This window comes from Epinephelus moara, chromosome 16 (assembly GCF_006386435.1).
Source record: "Epinephelus moara isolate mb chromosome 16, YSFRI_EMoa_1.0, whole genome shotgun sequence".
NCBI classification, from domain to species: Eukaryota; Metazoa; Chordata; class Actinopteri; order Perciformes; family Serranidae; genus Epinephelus; species Epinephelus moara.
Window position 1 is genome coordinate 40,432,303 of NC_065521.1, and position 20,017 is coordinate 40,452,319.

The 20,017-nt window shown below is 42.3% G+C and overlaps 2 protein-coding genes across 2 annotated transcripts in view; one reads left to right on the plus strand and one right to left on the minus strand.

Annotated features, from left to right (window-relative positions):
• The first annotated feature begins 389 nt into the window (after window positions 1-389).
• olfml3a (olfactomedin-like 3a) lies at window positions 390-11,856 on the plus strand. Its single transcript, XM_050066242.1, has 4 exons — window positions 390-727; window positions 4,218-4,530; window positions 10,189-10,505; window positions 10,538-11,856. The coding sequence occupies exons 1-4, from the start codon at window positions 617-619 to the stop codon at window positions 11,012-11,014; spliced, it is 1,218 nt and encodes a 405-aa protein (XP_049922199.1). The 5' UTR covers window positions 390-616; the 3' UTR covers window positions 11,015-11,856.
• Window positions 11,857-11,862: 6 nt separating this feature from the next.
• Window positions 11,863-20,017, minus strand: part of syt6a (synaptotagmin VIa) — a 105,920-nt gene continuing 97,765 nt past the window's right edge. Inside the window, exon 7 of the mRNA XM_050066218.1 lies at window positions 11,863-18,295. Within this exon, the coding sequence (XP_049922175.1) occupies window positions 18,224-18,295 (72 nt within the window). The 3' untranslated portion in view covers window positions 11,863-18,223. The remainder of the gene's footprint in view (window positions 18,296-20,017) is intronic.

Here is a 20,017-nt window from a genome sequence, read left to right on the forward strand (position 1 = left end):
CATACCTTCAAAAAACTGTTCCTGTCTGCCTGATTGTCACCGTTCGAGTTCTCCTTTTGTTGCCTGTACTCACCAGCGCTGACAGGCACCATTAATTTCCTTGCAGAATCCAAACTGTTAGTTGTTTTTACCCATTTTCCCCCTGAACAATACCACTGTACCCTGCTGTTATCAACTCCATCTAAACTGTGTAAGCAGCAACAGTTTACAGAGCTGTTCAGTTTTGTCCTGTCGATGCTATAATCCGTGCCTCCGTGCCAAAGACAGTGTGTACAACATGTGCAACAAACACCAACACGCACACATGCAGACTGGAGCACATTCACTTTTGGAGGACAGAGAGGGGTAAGAGGCTGAAGGCTCCTCCCTGAGAGTTTGTGAAAACATTCCAGCAAAGTGAGAGCGGTCAAAGAATTGGAAACTCTCACAGCGGCCTCTTATACTTACTCTCTGTCCTTTCTCACCTCGTTGCACATGTAGTTGCACTGTATACAGTGTTTATACAGGCTGCGTGAAGCTCTGCAGGGGCAACACGTCAAGGAGGGGGGAACCCGAAGGAACATCCAAAGTCTGGACAGACAAAGAAAACTCAGCTGTCCCCACTGATCGGCTCATAATGAAGCCGGTGTTTGTCCTCCTTGTTTCCACTGCCTGGACTTTGACTGGAGCCCAGTATTACTACCAGGGGCTGATGGATTATCTGGAGAACAGGTTGTTGGCTATTGAGGTAAGAAGCAAAACCCCTTTGAATGACCGACTGATCAATATACTGTAGATTTCCACGAGTTGAGTGATGGCACAGATCTCTACATGGAATTTTCCTTGGTATCTTTGATGCATAGCAATAAGAGAAAAAAAGGATAAACTGAAAATAGAAAAAATACAGTAAAAACTACATCTTAAATATGTAAAATATGTTTTTAAAATGAAAAAAATCTGCAAAAGTTCACATCATTAAGTATAAAAATATGTCCAATGTGCAGAGTTAACAATCCCCCACCTAAAATGTGCATTGATCTAACCCCTTGAGTGAGATGTCTGAAGTAGCAGTCATTAAAAATTAGATTTACAAGTTGATATTTTCCTGATTGCTTCCTTTTATGTGGATTTAATGTCTTATCTAATGCAGTCCAATTAATGCAATCTCTGCCCAGCTCATCAACTTTGCAGGGGCCTCCGAGGGAAAAGCAGACCATGCACACAGCATGCAGTTTCTGTCCGACAACATTACCATTTCTGCAAAGTTTCAAGACAATGACACAACGGTAATGAGTACAAGCTCAACCTTTGCTGCCTCGCCATCAAACATCCCAACAGCCTTAATAGAAAGATGTGTTCTGCAAAGGTAAAAGGAAGCTGTGCTACAACAAAGTGCCTCAGGGAAGGAATCAAATTACTGAGAGTTCAGCATTGTGTTCTTAAAGGGAGGTTATGAGACGGCAGAGTTTGTGTAAGGGAAGACTTTTGTTGGCTTACGATATGAAATGCAAGAGGATTACATGTCTGGTTGCCTCGGTGAGTAATTTCAGTGAACTCTCATTTAAATAATTCTTTTAATGTATTCTTTTGGAGTATATTTTCAGAGTCAGAAATTTTCTTTTTATCCTCGGTGTGGCTTGCATTGCAAAAATGACAATCTTAATGCTGTTATCCGCATGAAATGAATTGTCTATTTACAGCTAAATCCTGCTTTCTTCAGCCCCCCTGTGGCATCCCTGCAGTCTCACTTCCAATATGCTGGTTCAACTTCTGCATTGATATGAACACGACAATTCATCATTCAAGTTTTCATTGAACTTTCATTTCCATTTGACCACAGGCCCACAGCAAGCAAAGCGAGAAAATGAAACTGTGGTGGAGGAGACAGTGGAGGAGCCGTCGATGCTGTTATTACATCTTGCTCTGAATAATTTACCTGTCACTCTGAACATGTCAATCACTACGCTGAGAAACTGTGTTTCTGTTTGGTGATGGTGATAATGCTTTGATTGAATCAGGACTAAGAGTTGACAGCTGCTCTGTGAGGCTTTGAAATGAGCTAAATACTAACACAGGTGATGCTAACACAGTGAGGTTTTGCAAACAGTTTTTTACCATTTTGGTTTCGCGTGCTCACATGCTAACATTTTGTAATCAGCCCTGAACACAAAGTACAGCTCAGCCTGATGAGAATGTCACCTGATTTTTTTGTGTAACTGATTTCTTGGCCTAGACATGGTAATGCTGGTCCACCACTTTGGTCAAGACTAAAATAACCTCAACAGCTATTGGATGGATTATCATAATTTATTACAGACATTCATGCTAGCCAGATAATGAATCCCACCAACTTTGATCCTCTGACTTTTCATGTAGCACCACCGACAGGTTGACATTTTGGGCTTTTAGTAAGATAGCCTATCTCAGCAGCTACTGCATGGATTCAAATTAAATTTACACACATTCATGTTTCCCTCAGGATAACTTAAAATAACTTGGCACTGTGACACCATGGTTAGCATTATCGCCTCACAGCAAGAGGCATCCTTGTTGGAACCCAGGGTGGGGGAGCCCTTCTGTGCGGAGTTTGCATGTTCTCCTCGTGTCTGTAGCCATGTTTCCATCAGCCTGTTTAGATGCGCATCTAGAAGTATGGCATCGGAAAATTATGATGGAAACGCCATAATTCGAATTAAAATCCCCTGATTCGCACAAACTAAAATATGCTCGCTTTAGCCGGGTTTTGGTTGATTTGAAAAAATGTTGATTAGCAAAACAGGGGATGGAAACAGTTATGTTTGAATTAAGTCTAATGTAGCACACCTCTCTCCATGGTGATATCCACACTCCGGGTCGGGAAGGTGGTAATGCATTTACAAGCTGGTTGCCAACCGCCAGAAAACGTAGAAGAAGAAGAATGCGAGACTTGTTTTGTTTCCGGTTCTGCGGAAAACTTGCGCAAGTTCGTAGTTTTCACCAAAGTCCGTACATTTAATGGAAACACACAGGATTCGTATTTCTTTTTATGCGCATTTCCCAATGATTCAAATCACTTTTGGATGGAAACATAGCTAGTGTGGGTTTCCTCCAGGTGCTCCAGCTTCCTCCCACAGTCCAAAGACATGCAGGTTAATTGGTGACTCTAAATTGTCCGTAAGTGTGAATGTGAGTGTGAATGTCTGTCTCTGTGTGTCAGCCCTGTGATAGTCTGGCGACCTGTCCAGGGTGAACCCTGCCTCTCGCTCAGTGTCAGCTGGGATAGGCTCCAGCCCCCCACCGACCCCAAACAGGATAAGCAGCTACGGAAAATGAATGAATGAACTGATCAATTATCAATCCCCTGCTAAACTAAAGACAGACTTTGTGTTCAGTGCTAATAATTGTAGCATGTAAGCATGCTAACACCTTGGACTAAAATGGTGAACATGTATACATGCTAAGCATCATCGTGTTAGCATTATCATTGCTGTGTCTCAAATCGCGTACTTCTGTACTTACACTTAATATTTTGAGTGCATAAGTGCGTTCACACTGATGGAAAAATGCAGTGCACTATCAGTACCCAGATGGTGCGCTCAAAACGGTCAAGAAGTTGAGTGTGGAACTATGGACACTTCTCGCCCTCAATGGTCGCCATCTTGGCTACGTAGCGGAAGGGGAGGGACCACTTTTCAAACTGGAAATGGCGGCCAAGGACTGTGCGACCATGAACGTCGCTGCATTGTACAAATACACATGTTTTTTGCACTAAGCACCACTATACTGTTGTGTTGGGTATAAGCCAGCAGTATGTTTATTGAGTTAATTTAGCAGTCTGTAATGATTTGGTACTGTGAACGATAATTTGAATGCTAATGCTAGTTTGCTAACTAGCTAACAGCTGCAGTCGCCATTTCCGGGAAGTGCACAACGACCGTGTTTGATTTGAGACGACACTACCCTGTCGAAAGTACATAGTGCACATAGTATACTACATGGAAGTGTACTAACGGAAGTATGTGATTTGAGACAGATATTAGCATTTAGCTCAAAGTACTGCTGTACAACCTCAGAGCTGCTTACATGGGTGCTGAGGAATTTTTTTTGCCTCCATAACACACTTCAAATGCCCACATCGTGTTGTATGGTCACTCTGAGTGGTACTTCTATTTGTCACACCAGTGGCTCGAGTAAAAACCAGAGAGAAGACATCCTGCAGTTTATTATAACACTTGTTTTGCTGTGCCCATGTCTGCCAGGACCGCATGCAGTTGTGGCATGAACAATCCCATCGCTACCACACAGAGATGCTGGATTTCAAAAAGCTAACTGCTGAGGCCATGGATGGGCTGAAGAATGAGCACAGCATGATGTTCAAAGACCTGGAGGGAGCTGCGGCCCGAGTGGACCGGGTGGAGCGAGAGATGGACTACGTTGAGACCCAGACTTCCCCTCGGGCCTGCGTGAATAAAGCAGACAAGGTTGTGGAGCAGGGAGCCTGGGGGTTGCAGGAGAGCAGAGGAGGGGAAGAGGAGGAAGAGGATTGGGAGGAGCTGCGCTCCAGAGTCTCTGGTGAGCTGCAGAGAGGCACACACACACACTTCAGCCAAAAGCCCTCTGTGGGATGGCTGCGTTTGATCTTTCATTTTCATTCATAGCGGAGCTCTGGCACAGTCAGAACCTATGGGACATAAAGGCCGTATGTTCTATAGTTAATTTTAGCTTTACACATCACACCCGGCTCCACACCACACATTCTGCAGAGCTGCTGTCTTGGAAAAGCCATGTGTCTGGAAAATGGGAAACAAGCACGCTGCTGTTACAACTCATTTAATGGAGTGCTTTGAGTCAGTTGAATCAGTCATGTTTTCCAGGAGAAATGTGGCTTGATGCAACTCATTTATTTCTGCAGAGTTACTCCCCTGCTTGCACTGTTTGAGCACAGCGTTTGTCTTTATAATCTCCAGATCCCAAGGCGTGCTGCTACAAACAATGCTGAGATATAACTGCAGCACTGAGTCATTCAGTCAGTGTAATGCAGAGACTTATAACCCTGTTAGAGCGTGCATGTGGAAAAGGAGTGAAACTAAACTTGTTATTTCCATGAAACACATCAGACTTTATGATGGCAGATTTCACCGAATGTGCACATTGAGCAAAAAAAATCTATATTTTTAATTGGTTTCAAAAGCTTAGTCCCCAAAGATGGATCATTAAATTCCTCTGGTACCAGTTATACAGACTCTCCTTGCAAAACCAAATGAAAAAATATTGATTTATATTAATTCACGCTGACTTAATAAGACAATCAATAGCACATAAATTCAAGAATTATTTAGTAATATGATAAATGGCCTGCTCAGAATCATAACACCAGTCATGCTTCACATAATCAGGGGAGATTTCTTTTGTTCAGATGTTTTAATACGAATTAGATGATGGTACAATGCAGAGCAAAGGCTACTCCAACGTCTCCTGTGCAATCTGGAGCTGCGTCTGTGTGTCTCTGCACAGAGGAGGGACAGGAAGCTCCCCTGAGGTCAGCGGCATTTCTCTCTGAGCTCATGTTCGCTCTGCGCACAGTGATCCATTGTAAATGTTTGTCAAGTGACCCAAAACAAACTTCACCGTATTGTAGGGACCCATTTCAGATTTGTGAACATGATGTTAATTTCGCTTCAGGACACAACAGGGGGACATCCTTTGTTCGTGTGTTTGAGTGAAAGCATGGTATTAATCTTACTTCTTTTACTGAGAGCATCTTCATGCCGTCTGTGTGCTGCGCTCATACTTCCTCTCATTATGAGTCTGTCTGTCCAATTTCCCCCTGACTGGTTTGAATTTGCCTTAATTTGGAGAGCCGGATAGTGACTGCTGCAGGCTGCGTGATGCTTTCTGAATGTTAGGTTGCAAATACACATTTCAGCTGAGGAGTGGAAGTGAAACAACTGAAACGTGCAAGTGGAACTAATCGTGCCAGCTGGGAGATTGAGATCTAAATCATTATAATTAGATTAACTTCACACCTGTGAGATGTTTTTTATAGTAATTGCGTAATTTCTCACAACAGATAGCAGCCCAGTCGCCAGAAGATGCTGGCATGTACGTCACTGCAAACCACGGATACATTACATTTGGCATGGTGGCATGGTGGTGCAGTGATTAGCATTGTCGCCTCACAGTAAGAGGGTTCCTGGTTGGAACCTGGGTCAGTTTGGCTTTTCCCTAGGTACTCTGCCTTCCTCCCACAGTCCAAAGACATGCAGGTTAATTGGTGACTCTAAATTGTCCGTAGGTGTGAATGTGAGTGTGAATGGTTGTCTGTCACTATGTGTCAGCCCTGTGATAGTCTGGTGACCTGTCCAGGGTGTACCCTGCCTCTCGCCCAATGACAGCTGGGATAGGCTCCAGCCCCCGTGACCCTCAACAGGATAAGCAGTTACAGAAAATGAATGAATGAATGACTGCATATCATATCAACGTTTGTAAAGTGACACATGGGCTGACTTTGTCATCTGGATATGAAGAGGATGGTTGATGGTGTGACATCTAGGTGACATGCCTGCCAAGCTGAGACCAGCAAACAACCAAACCAGTTTTTTAGTTAGTCATTATTGCTGTGTTTCCAGCAGGGATTGTGCCACCAAAAGCAGGTATTTTAAGCCAAAACACGATCTTTTCGTGATCATAACGAGGTGGTTTTGTGCATAAACCGAATTGTACCTTAACCACAGCATTGTTAAAGGGGAACTAATGTTTTTTTTCAATCTGGGCCCTAATATTTTAAACTGTGTGGACCTTGATCTAATGACTAAGGACAAATCTGGACCCCATGGCTGGACCAGTTGGGAACCACTGACGTAGCGGATACGAAAAAACTTCACGTTTCCTTTACGTTTTAAAGGGGAACTAATGTTTTTTTCAACCAGGGCCCTATTTTCTGATCTACTTTTGTCTAAATGAGTGATAGGATGTTCAATATTTGACATTTCTCCAGTACGAAGCTAGGGCTGACCTGCCTGCAGCCCGTGAGCGCACGCTATATTAAATAATAGGGCACTCTGACAGCGTCAAACAACGTCAAAATACGTCATTGAAATTGAAGAGCGGACGAGGAGAGAGAGGGAGCAGCGACAGGCAGAGGAACATGTCCGAATCCAGCTAAAGGTAAACACAGACGTTCATTTCTCCTTTCCGTTATGTTGTCAGATAATTATACTAACAATCCGAGCCTATCTGTGTGAAAAAAATGCTCCTTTAGTGGACGTATTTTGACGTTTGACGTTGTCAGAGTGCCCTATTATTTAATATAGCGTGCGCTCACGGGCTGCAGGCAGGTCAGCCCTAGCTTCGTACTGGAGAAATGTCAAATATTGAACATCCTATCACTCATTTAGACAAAAGTAGATCAGAAAGTAGGGCCCAGGTTGAAAAAAACATTAGTTCCCCTTTAAAACGTAAAGGAAACGTGAAGTTTTTTTGTATCCGCTACGTCAGTGGTTCCCAACTGGTCCAGCCATGGGGTCCAGATTTGTCCTTAGTCATTAGTTCAAGGTCCACACAGTTTAAAATATTCGGCGTCATACTTGCATCTGGCTGTATCGTCGATCTAGTTTGCTGTGTCTGTTAAGTAGCTGTCCATTGTTCTCTCATTCAGTAGAAGGAAACGGTACTTCAAAATAAAACTCTGTGCTGGAAAGTCACTTTACTTCAAAATAAAGTGTGTTTTTTTACAAACTTGTCCATTCAGAATGGACCCGCGACCCACTTTTGGACCGCACCCCACCAGTTGGGAACCACTGCGCTCTGTAATGTACAAATGTATTGTGTCAGCTGTTTGCAGGAACATGTAATGCCTGGTGATTGGGCTGTAAACTGACTAATCTGAGGTGCAGTGGTTTACAGTTATCCCTTTTATTTCCTCTTATGACACTTTAAAGCTTTAAATATTGATGAAACATAACGCCTGGATAATGCATTATTTATTAGGAGTTTAACTCTATAAAACTGTACAAATCTGCTACGTCAGGACTGTGAGGATGTAGTGTGGTCCGTTTTACTCAAACCTGCTGCAATGAGGAGGGCCATACGTACCATTACTGAAGCCGCAGAGAAAGCCAGTTGGTGGTGATAGATAAAGAGGGCGAGCCTGTGGATTGCTGCTGCTGGGTCGAATCTGGGACTTGATCAACCGTGGATGATCACCTGGGTGCAGCGGTCTGATGTTGAAAGACCCGAAACCCCCTATGACCCCAGGAACGTCACGGATGATGCACCCCAGTGCATCCTAGAGATGTGTCTTGAAACCAAATCTTTATTTCTGCATGACATCAAATGGAAATATTCCAAATGTTTCTGCATCACTTTACACATTTTCTTAAACATCCAGCCCATATGAATCTTCAGAACCTCGCTAACTGTAACTGAGGATCTCCACTAGAATTTAGAACAATTTTCTGGGGCTTTTGGCTGCACAGTGTGAGCATGTAACTACTGCACAGGAGGGTTGTAAGACCTGTTATCTCAATCTGCTTCTTACTATGAGCAATGTGGTCCCATGTGAACAAAAGTTTCTGCCAAAGTAAAAACCGTTTTGGTCATTTAAGAGATTTCTGTTTTTGTCCTTGGCTGCTTTTCTTTCAGGGGGAGAGAAACCCATTTTATTTAAAGGTGAATTTGAAACCAAGATTAAGAAAGAAATCTATCTCCATCTCTTTATGTGCATCATAGTCAACGGAGACTGATATGAACTGTCCGTTTGCTAAAACCAAACAGCGATTTTCATGCACAATATCATTTAGCTCATAATGGCTTATTTACAGGAGCTGTATGCAACATTCAGAGCCCGGGGGGGATCACAGGGGGCGGGGTTGGGGTGTCACACGTTTTCCGTTGTAACCACTGTATGAGCGCAGTGCAGGACGGCAGCAATTACATCACCAGTGGGATACACCCGCACGTGTGGCTGGACAGGCTACCACAACAAACCACAGAGAAGCTAACATTACAGCACAGACACAGGTAGCGTCTTTACTCTTTAATATCTTTACATAATAGTTGTTGGCTGCTGTATTGATGTTCCAAAAGTTGCATCAAGCAACTATAAGACCATTTTTACCAATCTCATTTTAAGATGAGTCAGCAGGAAACATTATTAAGTCAGCCGGAGACAGCGTTTTCAACCAACTCATGGCGCTGACGTTACTGCCAGCTTAATTAGCTCCCATTCAGTTTTCACATATGGGAGACTTTCATGCCGACAAAGACAATGTGACTCACAGTTGGACCGCTTCAGTGATTTGGATCAGCATGAATCTCTCCCTCTTGAATCATCAATAACAAAGATAAAAAGATCTGGTTCTTTGATGTAAAAAGCTGATGATAAAAGCCTCCGCACAGAAAAACTTGAAAACTAATCTTAAAGGTGCTTGACACAACATTCAGAGCATTAAAAGCACACCACTATTCGCTGAGTGAAGATATAGTCAAGTAATGGCATTCTGAGCCAAGAATGAAGTCAGACTCCCTCTGTGTGTGTTATAGTCTGAGCTTCTCTGTCCTGTGTTGTGGTGGACTGTCTGTCTGAGCCCCTGTGTGTGTGTGTGTCCCACTGGCTAACTAATTGCTGCCGCTCTGCAATTGGCTCATGTGACAGTTACCACTGATAACACCATCCTGTCATTGCAGAAGCGTAAAGCTGGATTTATACTTCCGCGTGACGCCGCACCTATGGCATCGGCGTAGGCTGTGACACAAAGCCTACGCCGATGCCTGATGTGCACCTCACCAGAAATGTAACACGTTGTGGTGATGCAGACCTCCTGTGTATGTCTGTAAGCTAAAAACTGACAGTGCTCGCCTCCCCTTCTGCAAATGTTCCACCAAAACAAGACCCCACCCACCCATGCCTCTAGCCACTATTTTGCAATCGCACCATCGCTGCATCCTGGGCTTCGAGTCGCCCAAGATGATTGTGATTGGTTTTCAGATATACAAAAAAGTTGCCGCATTGTCTCCCTACAGTATAGCAGAGAGATGATGTGTGCTTCCAGACCTTTCTCTAGCACTGACACAGCACTGTAGAGATAGGTCTGGCTTCGTTAGACTATGCTACGTAACACTGAGGACATTACTTAACAGTGAAAGCTTGACGTGTGTAGCAACAGTACAGTAAACAGTCACTTTCTTAATGCACAAAACCTGATCTCTCTGTTCGTTGTCTCACTGCAGACTGTGTTGAAATCATCTCTGGCATCAGGTCAGTGAAGATCCTGAAGAGAGTCGGCAGTCCCAAAGGCATGTGGACCAGAGACCCAAGGTCGTCCAAAGTTTACGTCTTCAATGGGACATCAGGAGACAGCATCTACCAGTTCAACTCTGTACGAGACTTTTCCAGCTCTCCTGGCGTCACCAGCAGCCGACACATCAGACCTCCCTCTGAGTGGAGCGGTCCAGGCAGCGCTGTCTATAACGGCTATTTGTACTACATACAGCAGGAGGCTGATACAGACGTGCAGGTGGTCAAATATGACCTGCTGAGTGGCTTGGTGACAGACGTCGCCATGTTCCCCATGGAGAGCCACGCTGCGTGACAGACGTCGCCATGTTCCCCATGGAGAGCCACGCTGCGGTTTACAGCCTCAACCCAGAAACTGTTGCGGACCTCGCAGCAGACGACGAAGGCCTCTGGCTCCTGTACGCCTCCAGCGACAGTGAACCAAACATCAACCTGGCAAAAATGGACCCTGACACGCTCGATATAGAACAAATCTGGGACACCCGGTGCCCACGGGAGAACGCAGAGGCCGCTTTTGTGGTGTGTGGGACCGTCTATGTCGTTTACAACACCCGCATGCCCAGCAGGTCCCGAATCCAATGCCTGTTTGATGTCAATGACATGGTGATCAGCGAGGAGGCTCCCCTGATATACTTTCCCAGGAGGTACGGAGCCCACGCCAGCCTGAAATACAACCCCGAGGAGAGACAGCTCTACGGCTGGGACGATGGCTACCAAATCATTTACAGACTGAGCATGAAGAAGAAGCTCCTGGTGTGACAGCAGGGAGGTGGTGTCAGGTTTCCAAAGGCAATAATACAGCAAAGGAGCGGTAAATTTACACACGCTATGCCGAAAAGTATTTCAGTAGCCTGAAGACTCTTCATTCATGGTAGATTTAAAGGTTCAGTGTGTAAAATTTAGGGGGATTTAGTGGCATCTAGTGGTGAGGATTGCATATTGCAACCAGTTAAAACTTCTCCTGGTTAGAATTCCCTCAGTGTTCATTGTTAAGGAGGTTTTTACCAGGAGCTGAATTATCCGCAGAGGTCTCTTCCTCTCCAAGACAAACAGACCAGGTGATTTTAACAAGTAAAAAGCGAATAGAGGGGTTTCATGTTGAAATTAGTGTTTCTCCTATGCTGTTTTGGATGTCGCTGACGTTTTCTTGACTTATGACCCAGATGTTCAGGAGGTTTTTACTTGGAGCTGACTTATCCGAGGAAGTGTTCTCCTCTCCAAAACAAATGCACCCGGTGATTAAAACCGATTAAACTCTGAATAAAGCAGTTTCACGTTACAAATCAGTGTTTCTCTTTCGCTGTTTGGAACGTGACAAAGGGCTACTAGCCGAGTAACCCTTTGTCACGTCTGATTTAGACTTTCAGGAGGTTTTTACCAGGAGCCGAATGATCCGCAGAGGTCTCCTCCTCTCCCAAACAAAGGCACCCCTTCATTAAAACTGGCTAAACAATGAGTAAAGCAGTTTAACATTAAAAATCAGTGTTTTTCTGATGCTGTTCAGCTCGTCAGAGACAGACAGCTAGCTCAGCACCTGCTTATATGTGCTCACCTTTTTACTGATTATTTAAATCCAGATGCTCAGGAGGATTTTACTGGGAGCCAAGTTATCCGCAGAGGTCTTTTCCTCTCAAAAACAAATGAACCAGGTGATTTAAACTGGTAAAACACTGAATAAAGAAGTTGCACGATCAAAAAAATCTGTGTTTTGCTGACACTACTTGTTGTGTAGGGGCTGCTAACTATGGTGGCCAACACAAAAACGTGAACAGCCCTATCTAGAGCCAGTGTTTAGTTTGTCCGTTCTGGGCTACTGTAGAAATATGGCAGTGCAACATGCCAGTCTATTATTATTTTCAGATGTTTATACACTGAAGAAAACCTAATATTATATTCCATTTCTGCCAAAATATCCTCCTGATTTCTACACACTGGACCTTTAATAAAGATCGGCCATAAAATCACACAAATTAGCCTTTGCACTGCTATTTATTAATTTGACCTTTTTCTTTTGTGTGTAAAATACCAAAACAAACATGAAAATGCCACTCGGTTTATTAGAGGCTGTCAAGTCGTACTTGCTATGTGGTGTTCTGTGTCCTCCTCTAAGTTTAATTTGACCATTAGATTCAGACGAAATCTCATTTCCTTTGTGCCCGTTCCTGCTTGTTAAACCGCCGGCTGCGTCATCATTATATGCTGTGTTTTATTGCCACAAAACTCACAGCGCGGCGCCCATTTTTTGCATAAAGTCTTTTAATCAAAGAAAAGAAAATCATCTCACAGAACTGATAACACAGGGGAAAAAAACAACACTCTTTTTCTGCTGCTGATTTTCAGACGTGTCGGAACAAAAGAATGACAATTTGTGGCTGAAACGATGTAAGATATTTCAGTTTACTTTATTACACACTGGGTCACTCGTATGGTGAGTCTCGATAATGATCTAGGAACTCAGAGTAGACGTTTGTCTCGACTAACTGTTGATATCAATCACCTGCACATTTTCTCAAACATTTCTATTATTACAAATACAAAATGTTCAATAAAAAATTGGAAATTCAGTGCTATCATAACAGTTGGAAGGGATACAAGATCATATCAAGAAACGTTACAATATTAGGCAAAGCTAGAAGGTCTCCAAACAGTCCATAAAGTGAGGCAAGTGATTTAACAGGTTTCTTCTACTATGAAAACACACCACACTGTCAGAGAAATATATGACCATCGTAAAGCACAGGTTTTAAAAACAAAATTATTACTCAACCACTTGTTTCAACACTAAAAGAAGATAATATAAATCTATGAATAATGCCATTATAGAGGAATTTTACCATCAAAACAACTGTGTGAAAATTTCAAACATTTGTGGAGGGGTGTTGATGTGATGGTGGATTACGTCAAGCACGAACAATAATGCACTGACTCCTTCTCGCTGTAACAAGTGCCAATTAGAGAAATGCCACTGCTCTGTAGATGCTGACCCATCCACCCATCAGCTGCCCCCGCGCCGCTGTCTCAGCCTCCCAGACACACACTGGGCTACTAAACAGCTCAGACCCTAACTTACACATGAAGGAAATGGCTAAAACAGATCTGTCTGGGTCTGCTGAACGCATCTGCTCGCGTCTTGATGTCTGCCCACCGATTTCACAAGCTCTGTGATATATGGCTTATTCACTGTACAGTAGTTTGAGCCGTAGTATCACTCGTCCTCTGCTGCTGAATCAGGCACCAGCAGTCTAGACCAGTGGAAGCCACGGCCAAGAACATTGTTACATATCAGATTTAAGTGTCTGTCGAGATAATGCGGATGCTATTCAGTAAATTGTCCTCATATCAAAAAGACATGATCTGTACAAGCCGTACCAAATATAATCTGTGAATGCTTCCTGCCTGTATCACTCTGACTCTGTAACTCAACATTTCCCAGCCTGAATGTACTGATGGTATCTGTGCCTGTCCATTATAGCAAAACAAAACTATTACTGCTGAAGGGCAAACCTGAAACTTGAAGTCAATGTTAATAGAAATCGAATTATCAGGATTTATTCTCATCACAGAGACCTGCATTAATCACTGTTTTTAATGAAAAGCTATAGACCGGTTTCCCTCTTACAGTAAACTGAGGATGTGTGTGCAGCAGGAGGGTTGACAACTCAATGCACCAAAGTCACAGTGGCTTATATATATATGGCTTATATATTTCCATTGTTTAGAAATAAAGAAACTTGCAGTTTTTATGTGTATTTTGTATGTGGCATCTTAAATTTCCAGAATTCGTATTTGTTTTACGCACACTGACCGTCGGCTCTAACATGGCTTTTGCACTGCAGTGAAAAACTGTAATTGGTGGGGAAAGTTGGTGTTTCCTTTGAAGCAAAATGTGACAATAGACTTAGATTTAATCAACACTCACTCTCAACTCAACAAACACCAACGCTTGGTCAGTGGCCCTACATGTCAAACTATGATGCTCTAGGCAGTTTTTAGATCGCAAGAATGGTGTGTCAAGTTTCCACAGTTTTTCAAGATAAACTGACAACGTAGGTAAAAAAAAAACTTTGTTCTAAATTTGCGACCTAGATTAAGGCAACAAAAATATACAGATGAGTTTGGAAAAAAACATCATGGTTCGACTTAAAGTAAGCACATTTGTTTCTAACGAAACATCACATGACACATGTCACTAGCATAGTGTGCTACACATATTAGCATACTATGTTGTTATTAAAATAACTCGACTGGCTTTTGGTTTCAAGCAGAACATGACGGCACAGTGGTGCATTGGCTAGCATTGTCGCTTCACAGCAAGAGGCATTCGAACCCCTGCGTGGTGGAGCCCTTCTGTGCGGAGTTTGCATGTTCTCCCCGTGTTAGCGTGGGTTTTCTCCAGGTACTCCAGCTTCCTCCCACAGTCCAAAGACATGCAGGTTAATTGGTGACTCTAAATTGTCCGTAGGTGTGAATGTGAGTGTGAATGGTTGTCTGTCTCTATGTGTCAGCCCTGTGATAGTCTGGTGACCTGTCCAGGGTGTACCCTGCCTCTTACCCAATGACAGCTGGGATAGGCTCCAGCCCCCCCATAACCCCCATCAGGATAAGCTGTTACAGAAAATGATAAAATACATGGCTTTTGGTTTCAAACGGGACACCAACAGCGGTCTCCTGAGTGAAAGTCCGGAGTTTCATACTAAAGCAGTTGCTTAAAGCTTCAGAAAACACTGTGGCCTTGTGTGTCTCATACCGCTGCTAAGGGGTGTGCAGCGAGTATTTGACAAGTTGGGAGTGACACAGGGTTGACTTAATGAATTAATTATGACCATATGAAGCAGGTGACTTTGTGAAATTGGGGCAGATGAAACATCAGATCTGTGTGGAGTAATTACCATCATGTTTTCTATTTGGTTTTCCACCGCTTGAGGTTTGACTGACGCTCTTTTAATTATATTATCTGTTCGCATCTTCCTCTTCGGCAATCAGTGCCACCAACTGTTTATTTCAATGAACCAACTTCTAACATTTGCATTACAGTAGTGGATGGATACGAGCATTATTTTGTGTTTTCATTTTCCAGCTTTGTCAGAATTTGCACTACAATTGGATAGAAACCAGACTAGTAACAGTGTGAACTGTCTTACATTAAAACCAGCTTCGTTTCTTCATCCTGTGCAAAACTATAAGAGATCTTATTAAAATACGATACTATCCTCTAAAATACAACCATATAGGGTCGTTTGTACAAGCAGCAGTTACTACACATATTTGTGTTAATTGTAAGTTAGTAGCAAACATAGTTATTTTAAGCCATGATCTTTTTTTCTAGACGTAACCATGTAGTTTTGGTGCAGCTATGACCACTTAATGTCACCCATTCATTTAAAACTTCGACTGTGAGTGGTCATATCAGAGATAATCTGTCATCCACTGGTAAGGGTGCTAGTTTTGAAACACTTCTGTGGGTTATATTCAGAGGAAGGAACCAACGACCTTGTGATTTTATTAGTTGGAGGACCAATACAATCACATTGGTCGTTTGTACAAGCAGTGGTTACTACACATATTTTCGTTAACTGTTAGGCGGCAACTTCTAGTAACTGTAGTTATTACGACAGTTGCAATGGAGGAAGTCAGGTGACGTGGCGCTTATGGTGGGAGGAAAGGAGGCAGAGGAGGTAGATGGATCAAACAAACACAGGACGTTCATCCACAAGACCTGTGTTTGTGTCCAGTGTGAAACAAATGTCAGTTTATAATAATTTTAATAATGTATAATGTTGACGTCTGTCACGTTACATTAATTTACAAACACACATACTTCCTTTCAGCCATGATCTTTTTTCCTAAACCTGACCATGTAGTTTTGGTGCCGTTTCAATTAAAAACTTCGACTGTGAGGGGTCATATACAAGCTATTCTGTCATCGACCAGTAGGGGTGCTAATTCAGGAAACACTTCGGTGGGTCGTCGTATTCATGGGTTGGAACAAACGACCTATGTGGTCGTATTGGTGGTATGAACTCTGACCTGAACTAATTATGTTTAAACACTGTGAGCTGAAAAAAGGTTTCTGTCTTGGGACATTTTTCGTACATCATGTATGCCGTATGTGCATTGTCCTCTACCCCTGTATGCACACACATCTCAGTGCTCGGAAACAAAATTACTACGACCACTGGAAGCTTAAACTGGAGGAAAATTATGTATAAACCAAATTATTTTTTGATTTAGTTTTATTCTCATCACGAAGATATAACTCCCATTATGCAATATTTTTAATTAAACACTATTAATGCTTCGCTGTTTTTCACCTGAATAATTAAAGAATCAGGCCTTAATTGAAATTTTGTGCATCTTTTATCTGACTAAAACTTTGAGTTAGCAAAATTAAAGCACATTAAATGCAGGGAACCGTTGAAGGAAAGTATCCTGATGAGAAGAAAACTGATAAAACAGCAGTGCCGCAGTCTTTTTCTTATAATCACATCAAATATCTTCAAAAAATAATCCATTTACCACACGTTGCAGATCAAGCATCTCGCTGGCAAGTTCAACCCGCTCTCCCTGTATAACATTATGATTAATGAAAGGATAAACATCAAGAAAGTTGCATGTTTCTAAGTTCAAGAGACAAATATGTTCACCTTTTTCTCAATCGTCACCACAAAGAAGCTACATATATTCAAAATGTCAGTTTTTTTTTTTTTTCTTTAAACCTATCGTATCTTTTCTGGCTTTAAAAAGAATGAAACATACAGATGGCTGTACATGAAACTATACACATCCACCGAAACCTGTTCAGAAAAAGAACAAGAGGAGACAACGAAGTGCTTCGAACAGGAAAACATGAGCGTTTGTGTGAGTTTCATTTGGAAGAAAAGGGTGAGAGCTGCTCAAAAGCAAACACCAGAGACGGAGGTAAGGAAGTGTAAAGTGTGCTCGCAGTTTCCCTGTTTGCAGAAACCACCTTCAGAGCGCCATCGACAAAATGTTTATCAGAACTGTAGAATCTGTCTGAGTCATTGTTGTGTTTAATGAGACATTTGTGCCTTTGTCAGGTAATTTAACCTCATACTTGTATCGAAAATTAAAAATTTGTTATAGAATTGAAATCACTATCGACACAGTTTGCTCTCATGTGAAAACCAATAATCCTGTTGTTGCTTCGTCTTCATTACATAAAACGTCTCGTCTCGGCTGCTTGTGAAAACACACTAAAACTGCAAATTGCCAGGTTGAGAATATTTTCCCTTCAACCCGCTACAGATCAGATAATTGCTTATGTTACTGATGAAACTTGAAGTACAGTGAACTCAGCTGGAGCTTTGAAATTCATTTGTTTTGCTATTCACAAACAATAACGACGAATGGAGCAGTTTAACATCTAATAGTTCCAAAATGCTACAGTTCAGTCTGGTTTTTATGCTAATACAGCACTTTAAAATTCAACGAGAGAGAGCCGGAGAGTTTTTGAAATCGCTTCAGATCCAGTTAAAGCCTCTTTTATACCGCGGCCGAGTCCTCAGCACCACTCTGTGAAACTTCCGCTGCTCTCCATCAAAGAGTCTCTGCAGCACAAAGCTGAATCTTCAGCGTCTGGAAAGTGTCCACGTGAGGACACTGAGATCCGTCCACCTCGGCTCGGACAGCTCCGTATTAAATGTCTGCACACCGGATGTCCAGGCAGTCTCCTCTGAGGACAACCAGGGCAGCTCTGGGTCATCACAACACCCACACTTCAAACCCTAAAACCCGAAAAGACTGCACTTCACACAACTAACCGACTTAACGGTGGTCCTAGATCAGTTCTTTGGAGTGCTCTGGGACCAGACTTGAGGAAGGGAGGGACAGTGAGAGAGGGAGGGAGAGACAGTGGGGTTGTGTTTCTCCTCAATCAGACAGACAGGAAGTGGATCAGCAGGAGGGAGGAAACCCCCTTCTGGGCTGCTGGGTCACAGGTGGCTCTGCTCAGGGACTAGCAGGGGGCCGGGGTGAGGGGCAGGAGCCTTGGCTGTCAAAGCTGGCTGTCCTCGCCTTCCACTGCAGGACACACAGACACAAGGAAGTGATTCATAACACATATGCTGCCTTTTTTATTTGCAGCACCGTCACTCTCAGGTCTCAACACAAGGCACATATCAGTCTAACGGTGTGTGCTGCAGGAATATAAGAACAGTGGGCCTGATACACAGATTTTTTTCTTATTTTTGTTCTTACTTTCAATTTCTGGGATTCACCAATGTTCTCTTATTTCTACTCTTCTTATAGGTAAGAGAAAATGTGGAGAAGCACGGACTAATAGACTGTGGTGACATCTCGCAGGTAGCCTGTCAGTCATGCAGCCCCGCCCTTAAATATGCGTAGCTTTAAGCCTTAAAAAAAATGTAGTGTAAGTGTATTTTATTACAGTTGACCCCGTGTACAGTTGTCACAAACCAGGAAATTATATATGGAGACCAAAACCGTTTTTGTACCAGGCTGTAAACATGTTTATTCCTCTTGTAAAGTCGGGCATTTTAACAAAGGGGTCTGTGGGAATTGACTCACTCTTGGAGCCAGCCTCAAGTGGCCATTAGAGGAACTGCAGTCTTCTGCACTTCAGTGTTGGCTTCATTTTTCAGCCCCCCAAGGCTGTCACTTAACGGTAAGTGATACACAGATTTTTTCATATTTCTGTTTGTATCCACAATTTGTTCTTATTTTCGATATCTGGGATTCACCAATATTTTCTTATTTTTGCTCTTCTTATAGGTAAGGGGAAATTTTACGAGTAGTCGAGAGCACTCTGACCAAGACAGGAGAAAAACAATTTGTTTTCACAGTCCATAAATTGTTTGACTGTTAGGTTTGAAAATGCATGTATGTTATCAAATTTAGATTCAACCAGTAGAATGGACACCCCATGTCTTTGCCATCGGAGCTGTTGCTTTGATTTCAACCTGCTTTGCTGCATGTCATCTCCGCCCTTCATTCTTGATCTTGATCTGTCTATCTATCTAAGGTTGCAAAAAAAACTTTAAAAAATCAGATTATGTTTTAGAGTTATTATAATGATTAGATTATGGAATTTGTAGGCTAAAGAAAGACTATTGTACTTGTTCCATTGATCCCAATTACTGTGGTTTCAGTTGTTCATCCGTCTGCTGACCAGTGCTGGAATGTAACTAAGTACATTTAAGTACTGTACTTAAGCACATTTTGAGGTACTTTTACTTAAGTGTTTAATCTCATGCAACTTTCTACATCTACTCCACTTGAGATGGAAATATTGTACTCTTTACTCCACTACAATTATTTGATAACTTTAGTCACTGTCACTTTACAAGTAAAATTTTTTTGCACACAGACTATATGAAGATAAACAAGTGCAGCTGAGATGATTAGTTGATTGATTAGAATATTAATTGGCAACTGTTTTAATTAAAGTTTAATATTATTTTTCTCAGCTTCTCAACTATGATGACTTGCTGCTTTCCTTTTCATTAATTTGATTGATTAAACTGATTTAATTTTCTTCAGCATTGAGTATTTTAACACTGTGGCAATAGTACCTTTACTTTGTAAAGTAAAAGATATGAAAACTTCCTCCACCACTAGTGCTGATGCGGACTTTGCAGTATCACAACTGTGTAGCCATTCCTTTTTTTTTTTTTTTTCTCCCTGTCATGCTATCTGTAATCACTTTATTCAAGTTTATTCAACCGTAAGTCAGTGTCACTACTGCTGAAGTCCCTCTTCTTCTTACAGTCTTTTTTTTGGTGG